The 12604-nt window shown below is 41.0% G+C and overlaps 1 protein-coding gene across 1 annotated transcript in view; it reads right to left on the reverse strand.

Moving 5' to 3' along the window:
- grm2a (glutamate receptor, metabotropic 2a) overlaps nt 1-12604 on the reverse strand; it is a 44834-nt gene that overhangs the window by 15254 nt on the left and 16976 nt on the right. Inside the window, exon 2 of the mRNA XM_028446831.1 lies at nt 10368-11098. Coding sequence (XP_028302632.1) covers nt 10368-10895 — 528 coding nt within the window. The 5' untranslated portion in view covers nt 10896-11098. The remainder of the gene's footprint in view (nt 1-10367; nt 11099-12604) is intronic.

A 12604-nucleotide genomic window follows, 5' to 3' on the forward strand; every position in this document is an offset into this window, starting at 1 on the left:
CAAAACCCAACCTGGCAACACAGCTTCTTCAGCGGTTCACTTTCTTCTCTTTGATCTGCTGCTTTGTTACGTTGCATAGAGTCACGTCTCATTGTCTGTGTGCAATTGTGTGTAGTTTATGTGTTTACTGATTCGTTTTTCCTTATATACAAATACATGAAATAGAAAAGGACAAATTCATCCAGCACAAAGGAGAGATAGGCCTTTAAAAACAACACCTTATGATAGCCTGTCTACAGATTCAACACATACAAACACAACCACTGTTCTCTAACACTGGCAGTTTTAGAACTCCAACCAATCTAACAAGTTCCTGGGATGTGGAAAGTCCTCACTGAAGCTATCAAACTAGAAAAAGCAGAGTTCAGATTTCCGAACTGTAAAACACTATTTTAGGTTTATCTTGTCCCATATGGCACAGATTTCATGTACAGCTGCCTCTTACAACCTCAGCAAGCATCTCGCAACCCACCTCCGCCCCAACTCCTCCAGGTCAGTATGTATCCAACTAACTGGGTGCCATTTTTGTCATTAACATATGCTCTGATCTGTTCCAGGGGGTTTCTGCTAACCGCTCTCCTTGCTTTAGCCTTTAGCTCGGGCTCAGGGAAGGTCAGGGAGGAGTTCTCTCCCTACCTCCGGCTTTCCACGTAAGCTTGTGGAAAGGGCAAGGAGGTCTCGGAACAGACCCATACCACCAAATATATACGATTGCATGCAAATCCATGTAAATCGCTCAAAGGCGTTATACAAATCCTAATGCACATTTATTGTAAATAAATCATTTATTTTGACTAAAGTGATCCTGACTGAACTAAAATGAACGCGCTCAAAGACTCCTCAGACCATTGTAGCCGGTGCATCAGTATTTATGGGTATACCGGGAATGCGCGCAATGAGAAAAGTTCTGCGCAATACATTTTTTTTCCTGTAATTCATTAATTAACACGTTAAAGTGACACCCCTAGTCATTAGTGCACATCATAGTAACAGTTTCTCATTCCTTCCAACAAATTGCAAAATCCTTTTGGACATGCATCAATTGCTTTTATAAAACTCTGCTGTTTTATGACATTATCATTATTTATGTTTATATCAGTCAAAATGAACTCTATGAATAGTTGTTCATTATAAAACTGATAGTCCTCATGTCATTGCTTGAGTCATTACATACAAAATTGTTTAACCAGTTCTTAAAATCTGTCAAAAAAATCCTACTACAACACACAACATCCGCTGACATTTTCATACAGTGATATAATTCCTGAGAATGAGAGGGGTTTAACTGGATAATATATGAACAAGTATGTGCTTGTTTTTGTGTTAACTTTTCACTGCTCAGAGGTGGTCAGACAGTGGTTTGCAGCACATGATCGGCTGCTATTGGAATATATCCCTCCCTACCTGAGCCCAATAGAGGAATACTGGAGGTGGAAGGTATATGACCAGTATCCACATATCCAAATGTCCCTGCTAGCGGTCATGGATGCAGCCTGTGATGACATCACACCAGAGTCCTGGTGGATTTGCCACCTGAGGAGATGCTTTCCTCGCTGCATTGCCGCAGAAGATATAAGCTGTGATGTCGATGGAAATGTGTGGGCAGACAGACAAGAACGTCTGGAAAGTTCAAGACTGATTTACAGTTGTACAGTTTAGTTCTGATATGAAATGCAATGTTGATTATAGTTCACAGCTCTACCCAAAGGGAGTTTATGTAGGTACATGTTTTTTTTTCTCCTTTGCACAACGCTGTGGACAAATTAAAATTGCTCAGAGCATATCCAATAAAAATGTGAAACATATATATTCAGTGTTTTGTACTGTTACCTCACTAAATGCAGTAATTTGTAACTTTGCTGAAATTTTCAAATGGCTGTGTAAACTGTATATAGTGCTGTTTTAAGCATTTTAAGGGAGTGTCCCATTTTTTATTTTATCTTTTTTAACACTTTTACAGAGTAAACTGTTATAATGAAAACATGACTAATCCATTTGACTATCATATAAGCAATGGTGACAGGACTTGTCATTTTTGATGTAATTGACACTTTGATTGACATGAATACTTGCTTTTGACGAATAAACTACTGAACAAGTCAGGCTCTTATGCTGGTCATTCACTAGGTTTTGCAGTTTGCACTAATTGTTTTGAGTAAAGCATTAACTGTTGTAAGGTCCAGGGTTCAAGCCCCGCGGTGGACACTTGGGTCCTTTCTGTTGGAGTTTGCATGTTCTCCCCGTGCTGCGTGGGTTTTCTCCGGATACTCTGGCTTCCTCCCACAATCTAAAAAACATGACTGTGAGGTTGATGGGAGTCTCTAAATTGCCTATTGGAGTGAATGCGAGTGTGACTGGTTTTCTGTGTGTGTGTTGCCCTACGATTAACTGGCGCTTTGTCCAGGGTGTACCCCCGCCTAGCGCCCAGAGTGAGCCGGACATAGGCAACGACAGACCCCGTGACCTTGAGAAACAGGAACAAGCGGGTTTGATAATAGATTGATGGATGGATGGGCATTATGAATTTTATATTTTCATAAGCACATTGAGATGACTTTGTTGTAAATTGCGCTATACAATTAAAGTTGAATTGAATTGAACTGGATTAACTGTTGTGCAAATGTGATTGCAAAAATACTGATGTGAGAAATGCAGCAAAGCGACTGAGAAGAACTGTATTATTACTTTTAAATTAAATTTTACTGTACAGTAGTTGGAGCATTCTGGTTTTTTTTTTTCTAACATAAACACTAAGTAGTCAGTAAAGTAACTAGGTTACATCTTAATGAAGTAACGAGATGGGTGCAGCTGGTGCCAAACCCAGGAGAGGACACCAGATAGATAGATAGACAGACAGACAGACAGACAGACAGACAGACAGACAGACAGACAGACAGACAGACAGACAGACAGACAGACAGACAGACAGACAGACAGACAGACAGACAGACAGACAGACAGACAGACAGACAGACAGACAAACAGACAGACAGACAGATAGATAGATAGATAGATAGATAGATAGATAGATAGATAGATAGATAGATAGATAGATAGATAGATAGATAGATAGTGTTGGGTTAAATACATAGCTCCCGGTCCCAAAGCATCTACACTGCTGACTGGAGCTGAAAACCCGCCCGATTCTTCAATGCATGAGGAGGACTTACACTTATAATGAAGCTGAAATAAAGGAATAGAGTTGACGCTATTTATTACAGACACGGTTTACAAGTGAGGACAAGACCACCGTCCTGGCTTCCCCCGGCTTTATATTCTTCGCTCCTCCTCATTTTCTGGGCCCCCCGCCCCTCTGACGTAACCTGTTATCAATAGCCAATGTGTGTGTAACGGGTGTGCAACGCAAAGCAACATGACTTTATGTAATGCTAAGTGTAATACACAGATAATGTCCCTAAATATCCCTCAATAGATAGATAGATAGATAGATAGATAGATAGATAGATAGATAGATAGATAGATAGATAGATAGATAGTACTAAGAGAGATAATTTGTGTCTAAAAAGTGTCAGACCTACTTTGTTGAAATGTCATGGTTGTTTTTTTCTACATGAAAAGCCCATCTGCTCTTCCCAGTAGAGGGTCTCAGTGTACAGCAATAACACTGTATTCCCCGAGCAGCAGTCCTCAGCTCCACTCAGTATCGCACAGCTGCAGCGCTCTGCAGTCCTGTAAAAACACTCGGGCTAACACATTCACAAGCAGCGATCGTGCCAACACAGGCGTGGGGGGTGATCATTAAAGTATTCTCGGGTTCATTATTAGTTTATTTCACATGATTTGGTTGCCTGGCAACAGCTCTAACAGGATTCTTGGAGAGAGGATTTGTTTGATCTTCTCCTTTATCTCACTGGATGATGTGAGACTCCTTTCTTCTGCTGTATTCTTACAAAGCCCCCCACACACACACGTGTAACTATTCGGACTTACCCCCATGTTAAGATATGGCTGCCATTGCATTCATTTACAATGTCTGTAACTCAGCTCTGACTTCCACCCTCTTCTATTCATTTAATTTCTCTCCTCTGAGATTCATTGCATTTTTATCTTCCTATCGTGAGGTCTCTTCTTCCTGTGCACATGCAAACATCGCTGACAAGCTCGGTGTGACGCACCAGGACACTTCTCAAGTTTCATAAATCCTCTCGAGCAGTGGATGAAATTCAGGCTGAGTCGACTTGATACCATCCTGTCATTTCCATCAAATTTGGGGAAACCCGAGCCTGTGTGATGGACATGATATTTATTTCCACTGCACAAATAAGGGATTCAACCATACCACTGAATAATCCAATCATATGTGAATTATTTACATTTTCGGAGCACGTTCTTCACTTTTACTCATGAATAATGCATTTTCAATGCATGGCTTTACTGATACATTTCACCATTATTGTTCTCTCTGCCATGAATTCTGTCATGTGTGTATCCATTTTTCAATCCTTTGTATGAGTCTTTGTATGAGATTGGCAGCGTCTACCTGCAGATGAAGACGTTTCTATAAATAGAGGCTGTTTGTGAGTAATGAGATTCACACATTTGCGGAAAAAAAATAATTTTTGCCTTATTATTTTGCTGAAAGGAATTTTACTCTTTAAATGTCAGGGTGTCCATATCTATCTTGTTAAATCCACAGCGCAAAAACATGTAAATAGTCCCATTAGTCAGCTAGTTGACTAAAGCTCCCATGGGCCACTAAATCATTTCAATCACCGTCAGTTCATCTTCTTTTAATACTGAAGCTCGTTTGATGGCAATATGTTTTTCTTCATTGACTAGTTGACACTCCAGAGGTGGTTCTCTGATATATTTTAGTGATAGGTCTGAGGATGCTCTCTGAGGCTACTACAGCTAATGTGGAGTCCATGTTTTAATTAGAAACAAGCCCTGAGGCGAGGTGTTCGTGGGTATTAATTGTGGATTTCAACTGGGGTGTGATACACATTTATGTCACAACCAAGCCATAGGAAATTATGTTATACCCAATCAAACTGTCCCCAGTCTAAACATCCATCCACCCATTTTCTGACCCACTGGTTCCTGTTTTTCAGGGTCGCGGGGTTCTCCTGGTGCATATCTCCAGCTCACACTGTGCGCTAGGCAGGGGTACTGAGGGCCAGTCCATCGCAGGGCAACACACAGACAGACAGACATTCACATTCACTCCTACGGGCACTTTAGAGACTCCAATCAACCTAACAGTCATGTTTTTAGATTGTGGGAGGAAGCCTGAGTACTCGGAGGAAACCCACAAAGCACGGAGAGAACATGCAAGCTCCACACAGAAAGGACCCAAGTGTCCACCTCAGGACTTGAACCCAGGACATTCTTGCTGTAAGGCAGGCGTGCTAACCATTAAGCCACGGTGTGCCCCTAGTCTAAACAATAATATAATAATAATAATGGCTTAGATTTATATATCACTTTTTTCCAGGAGACTCGAAGCACGTACAGAAACCATTATTCATTCACACCAGTCATTCACATCAACCATAGCGTTGATGGTAAACTACAATGTAGCCACAGCTGCCCTGGGTCATACTGACAGAAGCGTGGCTGCCATTTTGCACGTATGGCCCCTCTGACCACCACCAACATTCATGCATGATTCATACCCATTCATACGAGGCAATGTGGGTAAAGTGCCTTGCCCAAGGACACAACAACAATGGCCTAGATAGAGCAGGATTTAAACCCCTAACCCTTCAGTTATTGGACGACCCACTCTACCAATGATCCAGGGTCACAATGGATGTGCAATACTTTTCTGAGAAATATAAGATGTCAAAACTTATTTAAATATCTGATTATCTGACGTGTCTATGGATTTTTACGCATGAATAAAGATGCTGAATGTGGCAATCCTGTCAGCACGAGAGAACGACACCTTAGATGAACTACTGTTTAGCGACAACCAAGCACAAACGTTCACTAATGAGTGTTTTATCTGTATAAATATTTCTAAATAAGCACAAAGACAAAATGTCCAGATGGCCCTGTTGTAACTTTTCTCAGTCCTTGACATTGGACCATGCCAGCTGAATCACTGCTCCTCCTGGATCATATCGACTTGTCACTGTCCCAATGTTTCTGTGAAATATGATCTCTCATCTGATCCCTCCTACATTCTCCTGTGTGTTTGTGCACCTCTGCCAAACAACCAGACAGCCCGGCTGTGACCACAGATGGGGAAGACAGGACCTCGCCTGCTTCGGCAACACAGAACTTCGCCTCCACACTTAACTCAATCTGTGCCCAAGTAATGCCAGCATGGTCGGCCTGCAGCCAGATCCGCCCCCGTCTCTGCGATTGTCACACCACAACACCAATAGCGCAGCAACACTCTTGGTTGTGACTGATTTAGATGGCAGTCAGCGATCCCGCCACCTGTCAGTTCGCTATGTTCCTCCATGTTGCTATGGTGATAAAGATCCTTTAAGACTAAAATTGTCACTTGTCACAAGTGCCTTGCCTTTGGGGTGTGGTTTCCACATCTGTATTAAGCACCTGAGAAGAGCAGCCATTGTAACTTTTCACACAGCAGGCAGGTTGACTCAAAGGTCTGACAGACCATAGGTTACAGTCCAAAAGGCATTTACAAAGGACAGCAGCGGAGTGTGAAAATGGCAACGGGAAGTAAAACACCTAAACAGAATTTGTTTTCAACTTCAACTTCCAGCTCGTGTGGGATGAGCACTGCAGATTTACTCTCGTGATTAGATGCTCACCCCCAAGCTAAGAAAGAGAACAAATGTTGGCCCTTGCCACGACTGAACCTAATTACTTTGCAGAGGGTTATTCATGATGAGAAAGGAAACTGTGTCCTGTGATGTACTCCTGCTGAGGAAAAAGATTCAACTGGAAGCCAGGGCAGACCTCAGACCTCATGCTTATAGTAGTAAAACCATAAATTACCACAAGACAAGGGCACTCTCAGAGGAGTCTCAGATGCATGGTTTTGCTAAAATTACAACTCATTTATCAAATCCCCTATTTCCAAACCTTCCTTTTTCATCTGGAATCCTTTTTATAGGTGACCCAAATCTTCCTCTTGGATCATTTCCCACGAGCTTCTTCACTTCTGCAATGTATCACTGCATGCACGGTACTGAGCATTTGTCATTGTGTTTGGTAAAGATTACAGATAGCAAATGTTTACTTAGTGTCTGTATTGTGCATGGTTTTGAGCATGGATTTACAGTTTTACATTATTTTCAAAACATAGCAAGTTATAAATGTATTAGTATAGGGCTGTTGGTCACTGTTGTTACTGTTTAACCCTCTATAATAGCTAATATGTATGGATTATCATTTTCTGATGCATCTTTGTGTTCTTATTGACACTTTTCTTTCAAATGTACAGTGAACTTAATTTCTTTAATTTAAATAATGCAAAGCTGTGCCATTAGCACATGTCCTAATGTAAAATACTGTATAAGTGTTTGGTAATTGAATGTATTGCAAGCTCAATAAAAGGCATTTAACGAACCATCACAAAGTATACCCTACACTTTGGTCAAAACTATATCATAAAGTTATGTGAAAATCATCACAGTGATTGCATCTTGTCATAACCTAACTGAGTACTTTTAGATGGAAATTGAAAATATGTAGATAGTTTTCTACAGTAACAAACACAATTCAAGGATGCATTCACACTGGAAAATCCAAGCTTGCTTTAACTGCTCTAGGATTCCTTTTCTCAGGAAGTTTGCTTGGCCTACAAACATCAGGGTCAGAAGCAAAGGTGAGAATTCTACAGCGGATGAAAATGTCTATGAGAAACAGTGACAATTTGGAGAAATTCCAAAAGTTGACTGTGAGCCAAATCAAGGTGTGAATCATCAGCTGGTTATTATAATTTGTTTACCCATTCAAGCCCTGTCAGGGCTTATTCATAAGGAAAAGAATCATTGTGTGATGTCATTCATCATTTTCAAAAATTTGCAGGAATTTGCCATTTTCAACTTCCAAAACTGAAAACTGATCTTCTATTCCCATGTTGCTGCCAAACACCAGAGCACATGTTCAGATGTGATTAGCAGTTGAAAAAAGGGAGAGCCACACACTGTTAGGGAGATAGATTGGTGGATGTCATGTTTGGTAGGACGGCACAATGGGAAGCATGGATTTATATCTGTGGCCTTCAGCTGTAGCATAAAAAACTATGAAGGAGTGCGGCTGCCTGCTCTCCAGCTCCTGTGAGTGGAAAGCTAAAATGCCTACAGAATCAATGGTTTATCAGATCTGTGGAAGTGTGTTCATTTCCTCAACCAAACAGATATCCAAAGCATGAGTGCAGTGAACCACACTCTGCAGCCGAGAGAGCTGACTCGGGCCTGTGGCGGATTGAAGCGTATGATGACTTTGATGTAATGCTTTTAGACATTTACATTTCCGCATATTTACAGATCCTGTTTCCACAGGACACACTATTTCTTTCCACAAAGCCTTGCAGATACACTGACGTGGCATCCATGTTACAGCTGAAGACTCGGAGACCCAATTATCAGAGCTTTCATTGCATGGGGTTGAGTGAGCCAAAGAAGCGCCGCTGAAAGCAATCATGCCATCAGTAGTCATCTTGTCAGCCCTCCCTGAGAGCAACATCTGTAGCATGTCCATCGCTGACAGGACCACGGCTGAAGTGTAAATTACCAGGATAGAGAAATAGATCTTCTAAATTAGATTAGCCGAGCGTATGGGCGTGCAGGTAAACAGATCCTTCTCGCGGAACTGATACTCATTAAGTCCTTGTGCAAACTCCTCGCTAAGGGGTAATTGCACATGGTACTTAAGTCTAAATGGACATTTATATGATAATCTATCAAGCTCACACTCAAGCTTGTACACCATCCTCTAGTCTAAATGATTAGCTCGTGCCCAAAGAGGCGCCTGCTGCTGGGAAAAAAAAACACACCTTGTGGCCTCAATGAGTGACGGAACTAATGCAGCATTTGAGCAGCTCATTTCAGAGCATGAAAACATTAGAAGTGGCTAATCATTAACTGCTCCAAAATCAACTTCCAGGATGAATTAAGAAATATTAATAACATTAAAATGATTAATAAAAAATCCTCTTGACAGTCAAATCTCACATTTAGCAGACTACATGTAGTCTCAGTTTGAAAAAGACAGATGGACGAGATTATCCGCCCACTGATATTATCAGGCAATATTAGCCATAAAATGTATTATTGGTCTACAAAGGTATCGATTTTACCACAGATATTGAAAAAATGTGCTGTTGCTTGAAAAAACATAATTAAAAACAAATATTGCACTTTTCCATTACTAAAGTTCAATAAGTGTTCTTATTTGGACAGATAATGTTTTATGTGGAGTACATCCAGTGGCACATTGCATTAAAAGTAGTCTTGTTATTGTTATTCATTTGTTATTTCCATAGAGATCTATATTATGTGACCTAAAATAACAGGTAGGGAGGGTCTATGTATTTATCTGTATCGGTTATATATATGACGTTATATATCATAGAGAATTTTTCCCCTGGACAAGACAAGTATTTTTGTAGAAATACATCAAGAAGTTTGATTCATGCCTCTCATTGACCCTTTTTATTTAGTCCTAACCCGAGAAGACTATCACTAGGAGATGATTTTCATTCTGTTACGTTTGCCTGGGTATCATGGGTCTATGACGTCTTTGAAGGTGGGGGTGTTTCTCTTCTCCAAAACCCGCTTTTTTCCCGTAGGAACTTTTTCGGGTGATTTTCATCCAAATCTAAACTAAATAAACCATGCAAATAACTTGCTTTGGCACCCTCAGAAGGTAACAGCCAAAAGGAAATCTCAAAGGTGACAGAGAGCTAACATCAAAAACTATGCAGAAGCTACCCAGGGATCCATGACTAAAATCACACCATCACTAATGTTGGGTGTTTTTGACCTGATACAATATACCCAATGAAAAAGTACTGGCCATCAAAAGGTCATATTTTGATATATTCTCATGACAAGTACTTTTTATTGGGTGTATTGCATCGGTTAAAAAATATTCCGCATGAGTGATGGTGGCGACCGTGGTCCCAGTCTATACCTGTCAAAGTGTCCTTGGGCAAGACACTGAACCCTAAGTTGCTCTCAGTGGTTGACTAGCACCTTGCATGGCAGCTTTGTCCCATTGGTGTGTGGATAGGTGAATGAGCTGATATGTAAAGCATTTTGGGACTACTTCAGTGTTGGGATAAAGCGCTATATAATTCATGTCCATTTACCATAATATAGTGTAAAATAGTGTTCTAGGGTTAAGCATTTCTTTTGTACCAGCATTTGTACTTCAAGCACAAAAATGTGAGTACTTGTGACACTTCAGTTTGTCCTCACCTGAATGGAGACGTCGCTGTAAGAACCTCCTATGACCCCTGATATAGCCAGAGGGACGTCATCATGGATAGCATAGGAGCCGTCGGGGCACGTGTACTCACTGTCGTCCACTTTGGTGAGAGAGGCCCTCACGAACTCTAGAGACTGCTCCAGAGCGTAGGTGTCCTTAGAGCATGTGTCTAGTATGTGAGCCCCCAGTCTGATCCCAGGCAGGATTCGCTCATCCTTGTTGATTTCATCCAATGCCAACAGCATTGCTTCCAGTCTTTGGATCCCTCTCTGAGAATTGATCTTCCCACAGTCCTCGGCCCCCTCACCCTTCTCGTGCACTGGGAACAGGCCGCCAATCATCAAATCTCCCTCCAGTGTGATCTCCCTCTTGGATTCCGTGTTATAGCCCACCACAGGCAAACCCTCTGATGCCTGGGTGAAGAGAGACACACATAAGCAGAGCAGACTGAGGTAGGACACCCCTAGGTGTCGGGGCACAGGGCGCACCCCCAACACAGGGGATCTCCCTACTGACATATCCCCTGGGCAAAACAAGGTCACTGTCCTGTGTGCCTGGGGGGGTTCTGGTCAGTATCTGGTCAGCTTCTGATGGTGGCAGCACTGAAGTAGAAAGCAGCAAGTCTCAGAGCAGCTGTGTTTTTATTCTGACAGAGGCCATTTACTGCATTATTGCCATTCTCTTCATCCTTCTCTTCTTCAGAGTGTTTGTAGATTACAGCCTGCAGATCAAACAAAGACAAATTCAGTCACAGCTTTTGAGCTGAAGTACAGCAATCCCTTTGTTTCAGACACTGTTTGCAGGAACAGGCTTATCCTTTGAAAATAAATCAATACCCTCTCAACAGGTTAGCAATTTTTATTTATTTTCTACTTGGATTTTTGGTAATGTTAGATGTAATTGTTAGGATATGACAAATTAAATAATAGTCTACTAAAAAAAAGGGTGTTGACCATTAGATCATAGATTGGGTAAATGTCCTTTATGTGGTTTTAACACTGTTTTGTTGCTTGTGCTGTTTTCTACCCTTTTCATTTTGTTTCATTGAGAAACCTTTTCCAATATTCCCTCCCTATCATGGTAGATGATTGGACAACTCTTTCATTGTCACGTGTGTAAACAGTCCTACACACAACAAGGTTAGACAAAGGAACACAGCCTGCAGGTATATTTTGTCAAGTCACATTAACCCCTCACTCTTTTCAATGCATCGTTGGCGTGAGAGCAAACCAAGAGGTTTTAGTGCTGATAAATGATAAGTGAGCACACACATTTACAAAGGTAAATATTGTACTTGTTGATTGTAATCTTTAGCTACAGTAGCATATTAACTTGCTGTGCACTCTGTGAGATAGGATGATCTTATTTTGGTTTCTGAATGGAACAACACTTAAGTGAATTACAGTGATACTCAAAGATCCCATACTGTTGTTTTGAAATGTGTATTAATGATATGCGTGTTCTGCATGTTTGAGATGCAACTGGGTTACCCAACAATTTTTATTAGGGCTGAAATCAATCCAAGTCTCAATACAAAAATGAGTCAAAATGTGTCTTTATATATGTTTGGTGTTGAAGTAATACAAAAGTAACTTAAAGTTATATTACTTTAATGATGGGATACTTAGAGTGAGTAAGAACAGGCAACTTGTAATTGTGCTGGTTTACATTTTTGAAGTAACCCTCCCAACTTTAAATCTGATATCCGGAGTTTCTGAGAGGACGTCCCAATGTCCCGCCCCCACGAGCCTCACTTCCTCCCTCTGCCTCTGCAATCTACCAGAAGCCACGCCTCTACTTTTCTGCACGCGCATCGCGGAACATAACAAGGTTGGCTGGGCGCTCTCCACGATCGTTTCCATTTGTATAGGGGTTTATAGGACGAAGGAGGGACTTATATACATTACTGTATATGAATGACCAGTAGACCATAGCAAAAGACTAGTTAAGTATTTTTTCGCATTTCAAAAGAGTCATACATGAACATAGATTTCTCAGAAACTCAGCTTTAAGGTGTGCTTGAACACAAATAGTTTGTTGGTCCATTGTAATGAATCTCTGCCCAATCTGCCAGTGTTGTTTCTCTGATGGAATTTATTGGTTTTGGTTTGAATATTTCTGTCTTTATCTTCTACTTTGTTAGTTTGTTTTTTTAAATGTTGGTCTCTGTACTTTTAATCACCTTGGTCTTGTTGGTTTTTGCTTTTAACCTAAACCGACCCACCCT

Source organism: Gouania willdenowi, chromosome 5 (genome assembly GCF_900634775.1).
Source record: "Gouania willdenowi chromosome 5, fGouWil2.1, whole genome shotgun sequence".
NCBI classification, from domain to species: Eukaryota; Metazoa; Chordata; class Actinopteri; order Blenniiformes; family Gobiesocidae; genus Gouania; species Gouania willdenowi.